Source organism: Dermacentor variabilis, chromosome 4 (genome assembly GCF_050947875.1).
Source record: "Dermacentor variabilis isolate Ectoservices chromosome 4, ASM5094787v1, whole genome shotgun sequence".
Taxonomy (NCBI): domain Eukaryota; kingdom Metazoa; phylum Arthropoda; class Arachnida; order Ixodida; family Ixodidae; genus Dermacentor; species Dermacentor variabilis.
Window position 1 is genome coordinate 213039994 of NC_134571.1, and position 21059 is coordinate 213061052.

At 48.1% G+C, this 21059-nt stretch overlaps 2 protein-coding genes across 2 annotated transcripts in view; both read left to right on the forward strand.

The window, feature by feature from the left end:
* LOC142578515 (transient receptor potential cation channel subfamily M member-like 2) overlaps positions 1–21059 on the forward strand; it is a 442858-nt gene that overhangs the window by 378932 nt on the left and 42867 nt on the right. Inside the window, exons 27-28 of the mRNA XM_075687892.1 lie at positions 17375–17461; positions 18595–18688. Coding sequence (XP_075544007.1) covers positions 17375–17461; positions 18595–18688 — 181 coding nt within the window. The remainder of the gene's footprint in view (positions 1–17374; positions 17462–18594; positions 18689–21059) is intronic.
* LOC142577672 (uncharacterized) lies at positions 19364–20907 on the forward strand. The gene is made up of 2 exons (XM_075687141.1): positions 19364–19417; positions 19948–20907. Exons 1-2 carry the CDS (start codon positions 19364–19366, stop codon positions 20905–20907), a joined length of 1014 nt encoding a protein of 337 aa, XP_075543256.1.

Below are 21059 nucleotides of genomic sequence, written 5' to 3' on the forward strand. Positions count from 1 at the left end.
ATGAAACAGCGGTGGAGGACTCCTTCTTTGAGTCCTAGCCTACGCACGGATGTTGTAGCACTTATTGCCTGAAACCCTCATCCTAGCGTGCGGTACGTGGCCGTTCAGGTTCCCAATTTCCAATTAATAAGTTTAGAGGATTCTAAATGAACGCCTTTCACCCGTACCACCTTAACCAGCCCGAATGATTAGAAGACATGGACCTGTACAGTCGTCTAGATTTCTCGAATTGGGTCTTAACAAAAGTCTATGAGTCACCGGACTTCTTGAGCAACATTATGTGCACAGATGACGCCACTTTTCGAAGAAGCGCCTAGGTAAATTTCTATAATGTGCACTATTGCAGTGAATCCAATCCACATTGGCTAAAGGGCACTTGGCACGAGTGGTACCAGTAGTCATTCAATGTGTGGTTCGGATTTTACGCCGGCACTATAATCGGTTCCATCTTCTTCTATCACGCACTGGCTGGACAGTCTTACGTTAACGAAATCTTTGAAGGACTGGTGGATGAACTGCTCAGCGAAGTCCTACTGTTACTTATTCCACTTCTGTGGTATCAGCAAGAAGGTGCACACGCACACAGCAGCAACGGAGCACGAAAGTGGCGGGATGCGAGTTTCCATTCGCAATAGATTGGAAGGCACGGGCCTGTAAAATGGCCGGCTAGGTCACCTGACCTCTCTTCACTCTATTTCTTTCTTTGGGGTAATGTGAAATATCGTGCTTCCATGATCCAGATGGAAGTCCGATTAGTTCAAGGCAAAGGTAACGAATGTCTGCCGCAGAATCCTGGCGTCGGTGATCAAGAAAGCCACTGAAGACGTGATAAAGCGGACTCAGTACTGCGTAGCTGCAAAAAGAAACCTACTCGAACACATCCCCCGGCAACCGCTGGTGTTAAATGAAGCTTAGAAATTCATAGATCATAAGAGTACACTGAAATCTGATGTTTCTTTTTTTGTGCAAACATCCTAATTGCCAGTCCGGCTCATTTACAAGTGGTATATCTACTTCGTTGAACGGCATCGGTTTTGCCTTTTTTGTACACGTGAGTCGCTTGCTGGTCTGTATATGTCACTTTTATTTTTTGACACAAACCTGTTTTTGCAGCACGTATACACTCAATTAAAAAATAAAACTGTAACATTAAGTTGGCTTTGGTCCGAAGCAAGTTCCTGGACCAAAATGTACCTAGGCGCGCGCTCTTTCGATGCGGTTTGAGCCTAGCGGGGATATTGAAACAGTCTATGCCTATTAGATTGCTTTTCGCATTTCGTGCTTGGTCCGAGCGGCGCTCCGGCCAGGTTATCCAAGGGGTTTAGTTATCAATGTGATCAGTCGGCCTTGTGAGACGGATAATAAGTGTGATCTAGAAATTAGGGCAAGGAATAGCTTAGAAGCCGCGAAACCTGCTGTTGGTGCTTCTTTCGTACCATCATCAATTTGATGCGCGGTCTCTTTGCGTTTGCGACAGGTAATTGAGTAGCTTATTTCAGGGCGCATCTTTATAATGCTGGTGGGAGTGCACTTACGTTGTATTTTTCATACTTATGGAGGTCTCTGTGCCAGTCGAAAAAAAATAACACAATTAGTACGTCACTGAAAACACCGCAGTAAGATGTAATTTTGGGGTGCCTACAAGTGCTTCGTTGACCGTTTCAAAATTAGGACAGTACTTATCGAGTTAGACGATGAATTTTAATTACCGAATTTAGTCTCAGTAACGAAAGAATTACTGGCGGCTACTCCACTGTACTGGAAACAATGTGCACTAGATTTTCATCGAGTAATGCAAGTGTCCTTTCTTAAATTTTGGTGCATGATAGTTGAGGAACACTCTATAATTCACTCAGTAAGAGAAATGAGGCTAAGCTGGTTTGGCTTGAAATCAGAATCAGCAGCAGTCATGCGCAGCAGCGCTTGTACTCTGACTCACAGACAATAAGAAAACAGAGAGAGAGAGAGAGAGGCTCCAGTTATGCCGGAAGCTGAAGAAGTATTAGTCATTGCCAAGCATGCGACAATTACACGAAGAAAGATTACACCACTGAGAGGAATGAAGCTGTGAAATTGAACTGTCACCAACTATAAAGTCTGGTGTGTAGTTATATAACGCCATCAATTTAGCGCTCAATTCCTCGAGGTCACACATTCAAGTATTATATATATATATATATATATATATATATATATATATATATATATATATATCTATATATATATATGTGTGTGTGTGTGTGTGTGTGTGTGTGTGTGTGTGTGTGTGTGTGTGTGTGTGTGTGTGTCAGAGAGAGAGAGAGAGAGAGACAGAGAACTCTCCGCCCATGATGCTCCCCATTACGAAGCTTTGTCCTCGTCGGCGCCTACCTTGTCCACGTGTCGACTGGGCTACTTTACTAGACCTCAGTGTTGGAACTATCGCCAGCAAGTTTCATGATCTGTCATAAACAAGTTTATATTTGCCCCGCAATGATAGAATAACTAAAGCACAGCTGCATGCCGGTGTAATGGACTCGTAATGGACCCCCCTGCCCGCCCTGCCTATGTTACTGCCTGCTCATACCAATAAACCGGTACTGTTTGCGGTCTAGTCACCTTGTTTCTGTGGGATCTAAATTTTCCTGTTTTTTTTAGACCAGCAAATGTTGAACCATTATGGTGCAATCTTTACCTGCATAAAGAAACTATAGTGATATCTGTACTTAAAAATATCATGGGGTTTTACGAGCCGAAGCCACTTTCTGATTATGAGGCACGCCGTCCTGGAGGACTCCAGAAATTTCGACCACCTGGGGTTCTTTAACGTGCACCTAAATCTAAGTACACGGGTGCTTTCGCATTTCGCCCCCCTTGAAATGCAGCCGCCGTGGCCGATCTGTATTTTTTGGCTGCCTGCTTACTCAAATGATGATCTACACGTGCTGAATGAATTTATGTACAGCCGTAGTATAGATATATGGAACTTGATAATATTGTTACGTGTAGCTGATGTACAAGTCTATTTACAATATATTTACACGTACAGCAGCGGTGGCAAAAACGGCGATGCTAAATCAAGCGGGCACACGTCGTCTTCTTCCTCCTCGATGCAGCCCCACTGTGGCGGTGGTTCAGCAGCTTCACCTCCGGCGGTAGAAGCACCGTCCCGGTGCTTAATCTACACATCCGCGGTAAAATGTGTGCGGTGTGGTTTCAGCTTCGCCACGTGAAAGATATCACTTGCAGTTGACCATGACGCTGAGAGGTCGGCGGGGATGATTTCATACGTGACATCAGTCACTTGTCGCACCACACGGTATGGGCCAGTGTAGCGCGACAGCAGCTTTTCGGAAAGGACCACACGTCGGATGGGTCACCAGAAAAGCACCAGAGAACCAGTAGAAGTGCACGTCGCGATGATGGCAATCATAGAGGCGTCTCTGATGCTCATGTGAGGCCTCCAGACGGGTGCGGGCGAGCTGGCGTGTGCAGTCGGCGTGTGCGATCGCTTCGCGGGCATATTCAGTGGCTGAACGTGTGGCCGAGGGGAGCAAAGTGTCAAAGGGCAACGCAGGGTATCGGTCATATAGAAGATAGAGTGGTGAATAGCCCGCGGTGTCGTACACGAACGTTACTTATGGTAAGTGAAGATCCCAGTCATGGTGGTCGGTCGCAACGTACTTCGAAAGCATGCCGGTGAGGGCCCGGTTGAGGCGCTCCGTGAGGCCGTTGGTCTGTGAGTGGTAGGACGTGCTGAACTTGTGATTTGTCGAGCAGGAGTGGAAGATGTCCTTGACGACTGCCGAGAGAAAGCTGCGGCCACGGTCAGTGAGTAATTGGCGCGGAGCACCGCGCACTAAAATGATGTCATAGAGCAGAAAGTCAGCAACGTCAGTAGCGCAACTTGTCGGGAGGGCTTTGGTGATTGCGTGCCGCGTAGCATAATCGGTTCGACGGCGACCCATTTATTTCCGGAGCCCGACAGAGGAAATGGTACAAGAAGATCTAGATCAACACGGAAAAAGGGTTCGGGTGGGATATCGATCGGCTGGAGAAATCCCGCTGGAGGTGCGGAGGGCTTCTCTTGGCGCTGACAGGGCTCACAAGCGGCAACGTAGCACAGCACTGAGCGGGCGAGACCCGGCCAAAAGAATCGACGCCGTACATGGTCATATGTATGCGAGACGCCCAAGTGTCCAGCCAAGGGAACATCGTGAAGTTGCTGGAGGACATTCGAACGCAGGTGCGATGAACTGACGAGCAGAAGGTGAAGGCCGTGTGAATCGAGATTGCGGCGGTATAATGTCACCTCCTTAAGGAGAAACATCCGGAGAGAGGCGTCGCCAGGACTTGACTGCAGACGGTCGAAGAAGGTGCGTAATGAACGATCGCGCCGTTGGTCGTTGCCCATTTGAAGCGACTGGGACACAGAGAAAACGCAAGCGATGGCGTCGGCATCAGCCGGTTTGCCGACGGGGTAGCGGGACAAACAATCGGCATCCTGGTGCAAGCGTCCCGTCTTATATACCACGGAGAAGGTATATTCTTACAGGCGTAACGCCCAGCGAGCTAGTCGTCCCGTGGTATCCTTGAGCGAGGATAGCCAGCAGAGAGTGTTGTGATCAATGATCACACAAAATGGGCGTCCGTACAAGTATGGACGAAGCTTCGCAACATCCCACAAAAGAGCGAGGCACTCGCGCTCTGTGATTCAATAATTGCGCTCTGCGTGTGATAGAAGTTGGCTGGCACAGTATATACGTGATCATGTCCGCGCTGGCGTTGTACTAACACTGCTCCTATGCCGTGACCACTGGCATCAGTTCGAACTGATGTTCGGACATCAGTTCCGTTGGGACAGACGGGTCAAAGTGCGCCAGAATTGCAGGCGTAGTAATTAAGGACAGTAGTGAGCTGCGAAAAAGGTGCGGCATGGTCAGGACCCAAGAAAAAGGGGCGTCTTTCTTCAAGTGGTCGGTAAGGGGACATGGGATGGTCGCAAAATCCTTCACAAACCGTCGTATATAAGAGCACAGCCCTACGAAACTACGAACGTCCTTGGTAGACTTCGGCACAGGAATGTTCGTAACGGCTCGAATTTTGTCCGGATCAGGTGGAGAGCCTCTGGCGTCCACGAGGTGTCCAAGGACGGTGATTTGGCGGTGAGCGAAGTGACATTTTAACGAGTTCAACTGGAGACCGGCGAGGTGGAACGCGTCAAGAATGGCTGAAAGACGGTCTAGATGCGTTTCGAATGTGGGCGAATATAACATGACGTCGTCCAGATAGCACAAACAGGTGGACAACATGAACCCCTGAAGCAAACAGCCCATCATTCGTTCGAAGGTGGCGGGCGCGTTACAGAGACCGAAAGGCATCGCCTTGAACTGATAAAGGCCGTCAGGGGTAGCAAATGCAGTCTTCTCTCGGTCCGTGTCGTCGACAGATATTTGCCAGTAGCCGGACCGCAAGTCGATAGAATAGAAATAGGTGGCACCGTACAAGCAGTCTAGAGCGTCACCAATACGCGACAAAGGTTACACGTCCTTTTTTGTGATATTGTTATCGTGGCGATTATCTACACAAAACCCGCCATGGTTGCTCAGTGGCTATAGTGTTAGGCTGCTGAGCACGAGGTCGCGGGCTCGAATTCCGGCCACGGCGGCCGCATTTCGATGGGGGCGAAATGCGAAAACACCCGTGTTCTTAGATTTAGGTGCACGTTAAGAACCCCAGGTGGTCGAAATTTCCGGATTCCTCCACTACGGCGTGCCTCATAATCAGAAAGTCGTTTTGGCACGTAAAACCCCATTATTCTTTTATAATCTACACAAAAACGCCTTCTTCCATCCTTCTTTTTGACAAGTACGATGGCAGAAGCCCAGGGACTACAGGAAGGCTCTATAATGTCCTTTTTAAGCACCTTTTTTACTTCATGTTGGATAACATCTCGTTCCGAGGCAGAAACACGATATGGACGTCGGTGAATATGGTTCGCATCGCCAGTATTTATGCGATGGGTAACAACGGACGTTGGAACTAAGGATCGATTGAGAAAGTCGAAAATGTCGTGATAGCCTTCAAGAACGTGGCAATGGGCTTCAGCTTGAGCAGGTGTAAGGTCAAAAGAAACCATCTTCTTAATATCGACGTCAGTACCGTGCAATGACGTCACAATATGGACGGAGCTGTAACAATCTTCCTCTGTAAATGGCTCAAGCTCATCATCTCGCAAAGCGCTAATTATTTCCAATGAGATCCCCTGAGGCAGAACTTGCGCGGTTAGCGCGAAATTGACAAGGCGAAGGCAGGTGCGGTTGCCAGTAATTGTCAGCCCAGTGTGCGGCAAGGTAACACCATGTGTAAGTGTAACGACCGGAATTCGTGCGACCACGTAATTGCGATCAGCTACAGCTTGTGAGGAGCATAAGTCGACGTGTGTCACAGAGCGAGGCGGTAGGCGAATAAAATCCATGCAGCTCAGATGGTTAGGAGGTGGGTCCACAGGGTCGGCAAGGAGAGGCAAGTCAAGGCAAAGTGAGCCGACCGAACAGACAATGAGGGCAGAATAATTGGCAAGGAAATCAAGACCGAGAATGAGTTTGTGAGGGCAATTGATGCTCGATGACGGTGAAGAGGACGACGGTGTGTCTCTCAGCAATGGTGAGTCGGGCAGAGCATATGCCAACAATGGCGACAATTCTTCCATCGGGGACTTGTATAACTCGGTTCGGGGCAGCCGTAAGAACTTTCTTGAGCCGACGGCGAAGAGCAACACTCATAATGGACACATTCGCCCCGGTGTCAATCAACGCGCACACAGGAATATTGTCGACGAGAACGTCCAAATGATTCTTGTTCGTGGGTAAGGTGAAGCGAGGATTTCGTGCCAATGTCGTCATTGCAGCTTCACCTCGAGAAGCTGCACTTTCTAGTTTTCCGGTTGGGGGTATGGTGAGTAGGTCGGAGAAGGAGCACGGCGTGACAGGGGTGAACGAGATTGACGGCGGGAGGGAGAAGGCGAGTGGGAGTAGCAGGGTCGTGCCAAAGGTGTCGCAGGGTCCAATGATGTGGCGGGCATAGAAGGAGCGAAGGTAAAGGACGCGCTAGAAGGACGAGAGTGTTAATCAGGACAATAGTGCGTCGGATAAGTCCAGCGATTGCGGTAGTGGCGAGCGACATGTCCAATGTGTCCGCAGGAAAAACAGATCGGCTTGTCGTCCACTGTTCGCCATTCGGAGGAGTTGCGCTGTCCATAAGAGGAGTAAGAAGAGCGGGGTGCGGACGTGCGTGGAGAAAGAGGTTCCGAGCGCACGGAACGAACGGATTGCAGGGCGACGTTGGACAACTCTTGACAGATGATGGCTTGGATGAAGGAGATTGTCCCCGAAGAATGATCAGGTGATGGCAATGAAGAGTCCGCCGGTTGTGCTGCTTCGACCTTACGAAGGTTGATGTGGGTCAAGTTGTCACATCGCGACGGCTGGTGGAAGAGGTGGTCACAAGATGACGTAGCAGCTGTGCTGGAAGTCGTGTCATGTGCTGGGATAATCGGCGGCTTTTAGCAGGCTCGAGACTGTGGCACTCCTTGAGTATCGTATCGATGTTGGTGGCGTTTGTAAACACCAGTAAATTAACCTTATCGTCCTCAGACATGTTCGGGTCAGCCTTGGCACAAAGGGCCAAGATGTCGAGAATGTACGAAACGTAGGACTCGGTCGACGTCTGTACACGTGTGGCAAGGGCTTTCGTGGCATTGACTTGAGGACCAAACGGATTGGGAAAAAGGTCGCGGAGCTTTTGTTTGAAGACATTCCAGCTCGAAATCTCCTCTTCGTGAGTCGAAAACTATGCCAGTGGAGTTCCGTCAAGGTAGAAACGACTGTTGGAAAGCATAATAGCTGGATCCCACCTGTGACTGGTGCTGACACGTTCGTATAAGCGGAGCCAGTCGTCAACATCAGGACTGCCGACTCCGGTGAAAACAGCAGGATCCTGAAGGGAGGAAACGGTGACGTAGGTCGGGGCTGCAGGCGGAGACGCTTGCGTAGATGAAGTGCCGCCAGCAGGAGCCGAAATTACACTGCGTACTTCATTGATTTCTCTATGGTATTTCATGCTTTCCTTCACTCTAAACCCATGCTAAAGCTTACTAGAACTCTCCAGAACCCTCAACTAGTAGAGTGGATTTGTAGTTTCTTCACGCATCACTCACAATACGTTAGCTTTTCTTCTGTGAACTGCTCCACTGCTAGAGTATCTTTTGGTGTGCCAGACGGCTCAGTACTCGGCCCATCAATATTTTTCGTCTATATTAATCATCTCGCAAATAACATGCCATCTAAGGTCCGTTTGTATGCTGATGACTGTGTACTGTATGACGTAATCAAGTCCCGACAAAACAGCGAGAGGCTTGTAAACTCAAGCATGTTGTGCGGCCGGTTCGAAACCTGGCCGATGAATACCAATTTTACTTAAACAGTAGTAATGCCATTTACTAACAGTTCATCCCCACTGCATTTTGACTATAAATGTATTTCCTTGTTATCTTGTTTAGGCGTCTGTAGTCGACACAAAAGCGAATGGAGCCATCTTTTTTTCTTACCAATACGACAGGTGAAGACCAAGGTCTGTGAGAGGGGCGGGTGACTCCACGTTTGAGCATATCGTGCAATTGCTCTGTGATGATTCGGCGCTCTTCAGCGGAGACACGATATGGGCGCTGTCGCAAGGGGGAGTGGGAACCGGTGTCGATAATGTGAGAAACACCGGTGGCACGGCCCAATGATGTCTGATGACAGTCGAAAGAAGAGAGAAACTTGTGAAGGAGAGTGAGAAGTTGGCGGAGATGAGATGGGGAAAGAGCAGGGTCGATGTCGTTGTCAAAACCCACTGAAGGTGATAAGTCTGAGACCGAATCGATGGCGTCAACGTGACGGAGGTAGTCGGTAGGAACATAGAGATTGTCAACGTAGTCGACTGCCTGGAAGTATCTTACGGTCTCCCCACGCAGTAGGCTGATCGGGTACTGGTAGTAGTTGGTGACCAGAATCACAGTTGACCCAGATGCTATAGTAAGCACGGCAAACGGAAGAACAATGCGATTGCGCTGAGCGAACAAATCGGACGGCGTGAACACTACAGTGGCGTCAGATGCGGCATCAGACGACAGGAGAACAGCCATCAACGACTCAGGGTGTACGGTTGTGTCGGCATTGCAATGAGTTTGTCGGCAAAGTGATGAGAGCTGGTCAGCAATGATTGACATTGTGGTAAAAGCAACACTTCTGCTACCGAACAGTCAATGACAGCATGATGGCGCGACAGGAAATCCCAACCAAGGATGAGGTCGTGAGTGCACGATGGTAGCACGAAACACTCGATTATGTAGAGAACGTCGTTTATGACGGCACGGGCCGTGCATACAGCTGAAGGGTGAATTCGCTGCGCGCTGGCAGTGGCGAGCACCAGGCCAGAGGGAGCTGTAGTCACTTTTCGTAATTTGCGACCAAGGTTCTCGTTAATGACGGAAACGGCTACTCCGGTATCGACTAGTGCCACTGCGAGTGCTCCCTCTACAAATACGGTAATAACATTTTGCGGCGAAGAATGAGGGCTTGAAAACGTCGATGTACTTCCAGTTCTTGCCTCGGGAATTGCACCAGTCAGTTTCCCTTTTCAGTGGGAATCGACGACGCAGGGGTGAAATCAAACGGCGACGAGGGGAAGCGGAAGGCCGAGTTTTTGACCGGCAATCAGTATCAAGATGTCGCGGTGAAAATGGAGGCGTGGCGGCGTATTGCGGCACGTAGCGGGACGTGTCGAAGGTGGTACGTGTATTTGGGGCGCGTCGGCGACAAAAGTGCGCCAGATGGCCAGCAATGCCACAGGCGAAGCAGATAGGCCGGTTGTCTATTGTGCGCCACGTCTCGGTTGGACGAAAAAACTGTGGTGACGCTCGGGCAACTGGAAATGAAGACGGATGCACATGCGATGAAAAGGAAGCTGTCGGCGCTGGTGACCGTGCAACCACGGCTGGATAACTGAGCGGGAGCGACGTAGGATGAGTGGTAAAGTCGGTATGGGAAAGCAGCACACTCATAGGATTGGGTGGGGGGGAGGGGTCGTAGGAGCTGCAGGAAGCGCTTCGGATATCTCAGGTTGGATGGCGTGCTGCAGCATTGGATGCAAAGCTGCCGTAGGTGCGTCGCTGTGAGGCAGCAGCGAGAGCTGCCTGGCCACCTCTTCACGAATAAAATCTTTTATATGCTTTGAGAGGGTCTAGTTGGTCATGTCCGGAGAAAGCGCGATGCTCGAGACAGAATGGGCGTTCTGAATGTTCTGGCGGGCGATGCAACGTTGGCGGCGCTGTTCGTCAAAGCTCTGGCAGAGGTTAATGAGGACGGATACGCTAGGTGGGCTTTTGCCCAGCAGCATCTCGAACGCGCCGTCCTCGATGCCCTTGAGGATATGTTTGATCTTGTCATCCTGTGACATACTGGAATTTACCCGCTTGCACAAATCTAGAACGTCTTCGATGTAGCTGGGGAATGTCTCTCCACGCTGATGTGCGCGCTGGCGTAGGCGCTGTTCAGCGCGTAGCTTACGCCCAGCTGGGCGATCAAACACTTCGGCAAAAAGAGTTTTAAACACGGACCAGCTTGTAAAGTCAGATTCGTGGTTGAGGAACAAAAGTTTGGCTACGTCGGTGCGGTAGAAAGGCACGTGTGTCAGCTTAGACTGGACATCCCATTTGTTATGGGCACTTACGCGTTCGTACGATGACAGCCAGTCTTCAACGTCGTGTTCGGCGGTCCCAATGAAGATGGGTGGGTCGAGTTGACAAGTGACGCCGGCGCAGATGACAGTGGCAGCCGGTGGTGCAGGCAACGAGGTGGCGGGATCAGGCATAGTGAAGGGTGATCTTGTAGGCAGGGTTTGAGTGCGCAGCTCCAGGACGAGGCGAAGAATCTCAGCAACCTCCACCAAATGCGACGAGGTGAATTGTCGTTCACAACGTTGTGGAACGCTAGGTAAAGGCACTGCAAGTGCTGTCCGTAGCACGGGGCTCACTAGCGATCAAGGCACGGTCCTTCGTCTTCCTCGTCAGTCGGCACATACACAAGGGCGCGTCTGGTTCATTACACATTCAACAACTATACAACTATAGATCAACTAACAACTAACAACTATATATTGTATAAGGATAAATACCTAGGTGTTGTTTCTACAAATACCATATCATGGTCAGAAAGTGTACTTATGGTAAGCGGTATAGCACTTCAAAAACTTGGATATATATAAATGTCATTCTTTCTGCCACTCTTAAAGGCAGAAAGCAACTGCCATATAACACGCGAATCCGGCCTATACATGAGTATTACTCGGTTGTCTGATACCTTTGTACCAGTGCGAGGTTAGTAAAATCGAATCTGTGCAGAAAAAAAATGTATGCGCTTTATATGCCACAAATTATACCGATACTTCTCACCCTCTTATACTCTTTCTTTCTTGAACTTGATACCACTATCATCGCGGCGTGATGTCAACTCCCTTAAATTTTTCTGCAATATCAATAATTCTTTCTCCTGTCTCTCAAACTGTGCGCGCTTAACACCTCCTAAGAAAATTTCTACCAGAAGCTTGCACGAAATTATTCTGCAGCCTTTCTACCCATATATTAATACACTTAAGAACAGTTTCTACGCCAGAACAATATACATTTGGCATTTGTTACCGGCTAGTGTGCGTTCAATCCACTGGCTAGTGTACCCTCAATTTACCCTTAACTCTTTTATTTATGCAGTTGATTCTACAACGTCCTATCCTCCTACCTCGATTTTTCTTAAACTTTCGTTTTCATGTTCGTTCATTCTAAATGCTCTATTGTACCACTCAACTGTAAGGCTGTCGTATATTAAAAAGTATTCGAATCATTATTAGGCGCAGAAATTTATGGAAATAAATACTGCGCAAAAAATTTGAAAAAATAAGCAAATAATTGCGGCTATGTGTGAATAAAGTGCAAAGAACGTCAAACTGCGTGCGCATTGTTTCAGCTGTGGTTAGTTTAAATATTAACACCTAAGGCTTGTCAACGTTTCTCCGTGAATGCATCAGGGCCAGCAATTGAAGCGAGAGATTTTGGAAAGGAGTTCCACTCTTTAATGACGAGGCTTGGAATAGAAAACACAATTTGATGCCCGCGTATACACGGAAACTAAACTTTTACATCGTGACGAACGCGTACAAATACATTGCGCATTTGCTGAATTAATCTTGTACAGTTTGTTCAAGTGCAGTAAACTTTTTAGGAAAAAATTTTAGGCTGCAATATTTCCTTCTAGTTTCCAGTGAAGCTAGATCGAAACACTCCTTTAACGAGTAGAAAACTAGCTGCTTTGTTTTGCAAGTTTTCGGATTCCTAAAAATAAATATGATTAGCCAGTGTTTTATACCTATTCTATCTTATATCTATTAAATCTCTTCTGATTTCTACCGTATGTCAGCGCTATACGCAAGCTACTCGGCGTTTTAGTTAGCACAACAGCGTGTCCAGAAACTGGAAGCAAATCTTCTGTCTGTGCCATTTACGATGCAGTCAATGTGTAGATGCCCGACAAGTTCCCAGGAACGCACGTGGCGACCACACTCGTGACCAGCGAAGACCTTGCTTTGAAATGTCTAGTTATAATGACACGAGATAGGTTGGAAAATGCCGCCGCCGTGCACTTGAGTGAGGACGACGAAGCGTGTAGTGGCACGCGTGATTTCCGAATGTCAGCCATTATTAAAAGAACAGCATTTTGCCAAGGAATTGCTTGTTGACTTCGTGACATTTTACTGGTCGAGGTGACAACCAATGGGGTTTATGCCGTCGTTCTTCGAACGACTTACGATTGTTCGCGAGGAAGCTCTCGTTCTTCCCAGGTCGCGGATGAGGTCCGTTTGAAAAAAACCCTCGGAGGTCCACTTGGCGTAAGGACATGTTCTGCAGATGTGTACGACTACATCACTATGATAACAAGGAGGTCTGTGGTCCGGGGTTCGCCAGTCGTCGATCGTTGCGCATCAGCGAAGGACGGCGGGCTGAGATGCCTGAAGCCTACTTCCGTTTGTTCATTGAGTTGTACAAAGCTACAAGTATCGCGTATCGTAGGACGCTCCAAACGTCCGCATATGTAACATGCTACCACTTCTGTGGCACCTCGTACAGTTCAGTAACTTGCACGGCCTGCCTCATCACGGCACGTTAAATTTAAGCCCTGGAATGTTGTACTACGGGCGGATATGCTACCCGCATCATCTGGAGTTACTTCCTTATGGCAGCCTTGATCAGCTCTCGTTAGGCGCTGTATCTTTGCCTAGAGAGGCGGCACTGAAGTTACTTGGAACCATGACGTCGCGGTTGCACTGCCTGGCGCGCTGTTGAAGGGGTTTTTTCATAGTCGTGACTTCCGCGAGAAAGTCTGCAAGCGTCGTCGGCGCGATGCGAGTGCGGTCGGAAAAGATTTCTCGCTTGACACCTCGCATTACACTCTAAGAAGAAAAGGAGGAAATGGGGTATTGAGGTTACTCCTTTTGGGGAGCAACTGATCTGCCACAACCATTCCTCCCTTTAGGGGGTAAGTGCGAGGGGATGAAATGTTACTCCCCATGCCGTTACTCCTCTGAGGACTAACAGTTGCTCTTTTCCGATGCTCCTCAAGGGAGTAACGGCCATTATTTCCGATGCTCCGCAAAGGTGGAATTAATGAAATTAGGCATTTATACGCTAATAAAAAAGATCACTGAGCTGAAAAAAAAGCAAAAAAAAACGTGCCCGAAAGTAGGATTCGAACTCACGTCCTCGGGCTCACAAGTCAGCTACTCTAACCACTGCACCACGGCAGATTGGTTGACCGGGGTAGGAAATTGAGACAGGTTAAGCATCGGCACGCAGGTGCGGCAACGTACAAGCGATTCGGCATTTTGTGTGTATCCTGTGCGGGGAGAGTGTAACGTTGAGTGTACTTGCAACAATAAGCGAGTGCGAAAAGAAATCTACCCGAGTATTCTTAGGGGGCCTAAAACTGAGGCACTACGCGATGTAAACGTGTAGCGAGCTCAAAAGGGGCACATAAGACGACAGAGACGGACAATTGCTTTGTCGCTTAGTGTGTCCCGTTTGAGCTACACATCGCTTCAGTTGAGTTCGTAATCTCCTTGGAACGGAATGAACTTAGGTACTATTGACCAGCAAAATCTAGCCGTCTATCAATGACTTGCGCGTTTAATGTGTATCGCTCACTCATGGTGCGCGCATTAAGGGCATGGCTCTTCACATTCCAACTTTATATTTCACGCAATTTTCTCACGAAGAGGCAAAGTGCTGCTTTGTATGTCGTTCAATAAACAGTGCACGAACTTCGAACTATTCACGATTTATAGACAATACAGTTTTTGCCGCATCACTCCACGACGCGGACGGAAACAGCGGAGCACATGGGGAGTAACTGTTGCCGTTCGTCCTCCCGTTGCTCTCTTTCCGACCAGGGACTAAACACTTACTCTCCAAAATTTGCACACGGCACGCACATCCATGCAGTTACTCCCTTGAGGGACGAAAGCGCCCTTTTTAGGACTAACTGCCCAGTTACTCCCGTTTTCCCCGGAATACTTCTTAGAGTGTAGGAGACGTGCTTGTTTAACTTCTAGCATAGAGGCGTCCACACGTTCGATGAGCCAAGCCACGACTTCTACATGAGGGGTAATGCAGCCTTTCGGGCTTTGAATCCTTGCCTGGATAGCCAATTTAGCTTTCTTCTTTCTGTTCGCATTTGCAAAGGTGTTGAGAATGTGACAACAAAGTTCTTCCCATCATGTGGACGTCGCCTCGTGGGTATGGAACCACGTCCTCGTGTCCTCAAGAGCGAAATACCCACCGTCAAGCTGTCGCTCCTCTTTATAGTTATTAAAGTTGGCGACCCGCTCGAAGTAGTCCAGCTAGTCGTCAGCGTCTTCAAAAGCGCCTTCATGAATCGAATGCGGCGTCCGGAGTTGACTGACGACGCACTGCGCTGGAGCGGTAGCGGTGCAAGGTGGCCGATTGATCGTCTCGCACGCTGAGGTAGCAGAGTGTGCTTTGGCTGGAGCTCATGAAGGCTACGGCTTGGACTTACGTGTACAGGAGTAAGCTCAGTCGAGCTAGTCGCTGGGCTGGTGTATGGGGTAGGCTATGTTGAATATGTCATCTACGTATCCAGCTCCTCCACCAGGAGAATGTCAAGAAGTGAACAGGCGAGGCCTTGCAAAACGCTGTTCATTTAATAATTGTTGACACTGGGACAGCGCGCGTACCAGTAAGCGATTCGTTGTTCTCGTTCAAGTGGCCAGCGGCCGCAGGTGCAGTCCCATCCCACGTGGTTACGATTGAGATTTTTTTACCAGACTTGTAGCGCGATATGGACGAGGGACGGTGGAACAAAAATAGACATGAGTAATTATGACGGAGTAATTTGTGAAAGTTTGTCAATCAGTGGTAAAATATAGAGGAACAGATTGGCCGGGGCAGAAGTGATCACTTACTAGAGCATGCACTGTCCATGAGAAATGAAACTGGATTGCATCTTCCTAATCAATGTAAACCTTGCTCTTGTGAAGCTGCACAATTGACGACTCGAATTCTAAAATGAAGTTCTAATGATTCTAAATTGAATTCTAAAATAATTCTGAAAGTTGTCATGCAACGCCGCGTGATCTGGCTGAGGCGTATCTTGTGATGAAGAAAAAGTGATTCATGAGTAAGTGAGGCATGTATTGTTAACGATGTTAAAAAATATAACTTCCTAAGAGATCACTTTCGATTATTCTTATGCGCATGTGCTGTATGTACAGTGTATCTTTTTCTGAAAATAACATAGTTTGAAGCGTGCGCCTCTTAGTGCTGGTTCTTTTGTCCCCGTCCTTTTGCTGAGCCATAATTCTGGCAAAAAAAATATCATGCATGCCCCACAACATGTTTGCTGATTGGACAAACTTGCCTCCATATAGCAAAAACCTCATTTCAGCAGAGCGGAATCTAAGTAAATGAGGCGATGTTGCAGTTTACAACCTTCGATTGCACATAGCCATACGACAGAAGTTCGTTTTGTACTCGAGGCAGATAACTGCAACAAGCGTGATTATGCCTAAACTCCGTGAAAATCTGAAAACTGATGTGTTTCATTAAAAGGAAGCTCACGCGTGAGTGTTGTAAATTGCGCATTGCTCCTGAAGTATGCTAAAAACATATTAACCGTGTTCTGGTACCTCACAGGACATTGGTTAAGCGCACAGATGCTACTCTCATTGCCTTGTTTGGAATAGATTCCAGGAAGGTTATGGCGTCATTCAAGAGCTCTGGCCAGGTATAACAGCGGGATTTCTTTTATTTGAATATATTCCATTCTTATCGTCGACTATTAGTAACAAGCCAATCCTGGTGATAACGCAGCCTGGGCGCCGCTCGTACCAATGCGAAACAGCGAAATGGAACAGAATTGGAGTGTAATATTTGCCACTTTTTGGCTGTGTTTCATTCCTTGAGAGTTACTTGTGTGCGAGGTGAGGTGCTGCCATTCTCAAAGGCATAAGGTCTGTACTCTGCGATGAAGAACAGGGTTCGCGCATGTATTTCTCGGTATGCTGGACGTTGTAGCACAAACCTTGTTTCCGACGAAATCCATCCTATTTTGACTATCGCAGTGGTTGCGTTTCTTTAGTCGTGGCAGTGTAACGATACGTAACCGTACGACCATTAGCGAGGAAAGAGTGAAATTCTGTCGTGTCAATAAAATGTTTCCCTCTCGTGTGCCTTCACCTTCTAGTGCCAAGCCCAGCCTATAGAAGGCAAGCAGTCAGCTAGTTTTTCTACAACGTTCGTGCTAAGAACATGTGTTACAAAGGCTGGTTCACTATAGCAGAATTTGATAAACATTTTACAGCGAAGTTGTTAAGGGTTAGTTCCGAAGGATCGTGTCCCTGTCTAGACACAATACGTGGGCGAATCCCCAAGATAGTACGATGCCGGGCTGACGCGCGGATGAAGGTAAACAAGCGTTAAGAATTGCAAATACGTGGGCCGATCCCGAATACAGTGCAATAACCGGCCAACTCGGGGTGGAGCTGAAGCAGGCGTCAAGCTCTCCCCATACGTGCGCCAGATCCCGAAGATAACGCTCGGCGGACCCGCGGCTCAGGTGCTGTTCGCCATTGAGGGGGCCCACGTACACAGCTTCGCTGGTGATCCTTCTTGACAGAGTGGAAGGGCAGTGAGTTTTCTAATGATTACTGTGTTAAACCTTTGTATGCAACATAAATTTGTTGGTAGTTCTCATGTTGATGGTTATTCTGAGGATATTTGTATTTGCAGCAATCCCGCAGGAAGGACCGGCCTAAAAGGAAAAGGCGCACTTCCACGTTGGGGACCCAACCATTACGTCCTCTTCATCATTAGCAGGTGGGACTACCTATATTTACGTGTAAGGAGGTACATAGCTAAACGTCCCCAGAATGTAAAATCGCGCTCAGAAATAGTTACAACGCTACAGTAACGCGGTCGCGCTTAGTAGCTCATATTTTATAGTACTGGACGTATATCATGTGTAGACATGCGGCAGTTATTTATTTATTTAGTCAGTTTATCTGTCACTTTATTCATAGCGCCACAAATGGCATTACAGTGGAGCGGGAGGGTGATATCGTACGATCAATGGGGAAAGAAAAAAAATACAAGGGAAGCATGTGTATGAAACATTCTGATAACACACACACACACGAAAACAAACACTCCAAGAATGAACATGAACCACAATAATAGAAAGCAATAATTTTAACACAATATTAAACATAAATTACAGTGCTTAGTAATTACGAGAACACATCCTATGAAATCGATATTCACTTTCGCATTAATTACATGGCCACGTGAGTACACGTCTGGAGCAATTAAGGAAAGCTGGTGGCAACTTCCTTCGGTAGTTTGTTCCGGTCCGAAGTTGTCCGCGGAAAAAATGACATTAAATCTTACAGTTTTTCACCTTTATCATTTATCTTTGTTGACATGGTCTCGTCGTAAATAACACTAACACTAATTGTTATGCTTAAATTTTTGTGGCTTGAAACATAAGCCATACGTTATTTTCTCGAAAACAAATTTTCGCGTCCTGAGGAAGAAAAGGGTATAAATCAAGCTGCACGATGAACTGAAGCTATGCGACAGTCCGCTTGCTTTCCATCGTAATAATCATTGGGATGGCATGCTGTAGTTTGCTTAATTAGATTATTTTACAACATCAAGTACATAGGCAGCATGTGTTTTTCGATATATATTACATGTGCCCAGATCAAGATCGGCAACCTGCGAACAATTCTCAGCACATGAAACCATCGAGAACAATTAAGATCACCTGCACGATGACTACTGAGAGCAGGCCGACCATTTTGCGGGTAGCTGATGACCAGAATCGTTTTGGTTTCCGCAATACGTTACCAGCTTGTCCAGCGTGTTTGTGTAACACGAGCAGTCGTGTGTGACACAAGCATATGCTCCCCACTTTCTCACCAATTGATGGTTTGCTCCTCAATTTACAGGTATCAGAAATCGCGATCAGCTTTACTGCAAGGGAGAGGTTTGGAAATTGCCCTTATGAAAATTTATCGAACCGACCAGTTTGTTTTGCCTGGGGTGAGTTCTCTGCGTCGGTGTTTGTTACGTCCACTTTCTCGGTATTTTGTTTCACGTTCTTCGCTTATTTCATTTCCTGTAAGTTGATACAAAGAAAAGAGGCATTCAGCTCTATACGCCATTCCTAACCTGGCATGCAACTTCTTAAACACACTTCCTCTGGCACAAAAAACGCTTCCTTAATGCAGAGATGAATGGCGAGCTACAAAGATAGTGTTATCTGAATTCGCTGTGCGTCAAGCGTAGATGAAAATAATGAACATTCCAGTTGCGAAAAGCAGAGGTGGGAATTTTCGTCGACGTGCATTGAAGTGGAGTGGATGCTTGGAAACTAATTTAGCTTTATCTCTTAGGTATTTTGTACGTTCAAATTCACTGATGTAGATGACTATATGATCGAGTAGACGAATGATATTACTGGATGAAATATATGCTAACATTTCTTTTCCAATTCCCTGGGCCACTTGCTAATCCGGCGCAGCGTGCGCGTCAGCCAGGGACGGTTGAGGTTGTCGACGCCAGGTTCGTTACGTTACGGGGGCGCGAAAACCGACCCTCCTGTAGTTCACCGCGTGTGCCCCGCCGCACCACCTAGACGCATTTTGTACGAAATGCAGCCATCTTGCTCGACGAGACGCGGGCGCGGCGCATTCTGGGTGACGAGGCCGGCGGGGAATGTCGCACGTGGCGCCGACTGCAGCCAAGTGCATCCCGACTGACGGTGGATACGTAGCTCGGGCCTTGTGCCGGACCACGGAGTGAGGCGCGTTGACTGGCGTGGCGTCGCCGCACCGAGCGCGCCCGTGTGTCGACGCTACGTGTGACTATAAAGTGGCCTTCGTCGCCGTAATAGTGTGATCAGCGTCGGTAGACACTGCTGCAGTCTCTCTCTCCTGAACATATAGCGGTTTAACATTGGCGGGGGCTCAGGTATGAAGTGTGTAGCATCGCCAAGAAAAGCCAACCCACAAACAGCGCCCCCTATGCGCATTACTGAATAATCCTGGTGCGACAACTGGGCTGAGAGGGGGAGGGCCACGGGAAGCGCGGCACTCAACACGGTGTGGAGTAAACGTTCCTTTGAGTTTTACTCGAGTCCAGTCTTCTTATCTGGAATAGAGATAACTCCCGTACCGGGAACAGACACTACAAACTGGCGACGAGGATCATTCAACTTCAAGAAGTCCACACGGCACCAGAAGAGGCCAAGAAACAAATCAGTGCACGCCAATCAAGAAAAAAAAAAGCCACGCAAGTAGGAAGCCATGCTGCCCGCCTTCTGGCCATTCGACCCGTACACGGACCCAACGTCGCTCGCCCAGCGGTGGACGAAATGGCAAGCACGTTTTGACAACTTTCTTCTAGCAGCAAACATACAGAATGCAGCCCGCAAACGCGCTATGCTGCTGCACTACGCAGGAGATGCGGTGCACGACATTTTTCTGACGCTTCCGGATCGAGGCACGGACTATGAAATGGCAGTCGCGAAGCTGAACGCACATTTTGCAGCAAGAAAGAACGCGGTCTACGAGAGGCATGTTTTTCGTCAAGAAAAACAAAGCTCCGAAGAAACAGTGGACCAATTTCAAGTCCGACTCAGAAAGTTGGCTGCGACATGCGAGTTTACGAACGAAGAACAAGAAATCGTATCGCTAATGATAGAAGGCAGCAATTCAGCTAAGCTGCGCCGCAGTGCATTACGAGAGCGCGATGTCACGCTGGAGAAAATCATGGAAATAGGCCGCAGCCTCGAGACAGCAGAGTTCCAAGCAACCAGCATGGAAGGCCGCGAGCGCGTTGAACCTGTGGAGAAAGTCACAAAGATAAAGCAGTGGCGGCGCAGTGAGCCTTCGAGCAACCAGTCAGAACACAAGCTGTCGGGCAATCGTCCAGAGAACAAGCAAGCTGAGAAGTGCAGCTGTTGTGGAGGAGCGTGGCCTCACAAAGGAGGGAAATTGAGCCCTCCAGCATGGGGAGCTACATGCCACAAGTGTCAAAAGAAAAACCACTTCGCCAAGTTCTGCAGACAAAGACTCACTGTACACTCCATTGACGTCACGGGCACCGCCGCAAGCACACAACAGGACACAAGCGTGGAGGATTGCGTCTTTCACGTGCAGAGTCACAGGCAAGAATTACCAGTGGTAACAGTCAAAATCAACGACACACCACTTGAGTTTTCTGTGGATTCTGGAGCAAAATCAACGTCATCGGGGTGACAACATGGCAAAAGCACCTACAGACGATGCCGCTAGAGCACACAAACACAAAGCTGGTACCATATGGAGTCACCCAAAAAATCCCAGTCATGGGAAAGTTCTCTGCAACGTTCCGTGCTCTAGACCAAGTCATCGAAGCGACAGTGTACGTT

Coding starts and splice junctions, on each gene's coding strand:
- LOC142577672 (XM_075687141.1), top strand. CDS start 19,364: ATGTCGCACGTGGCGCCGACTGCAGCCAAGTGCATCCCGACTGACGGT. Junction 19,418..19,947: donor TCCCGACTGACGGTGGATAC/GTAGCTCGGGCC, acceptor CCACGCAAGTAG/GAAGCCATGCTGCCCGCCTT.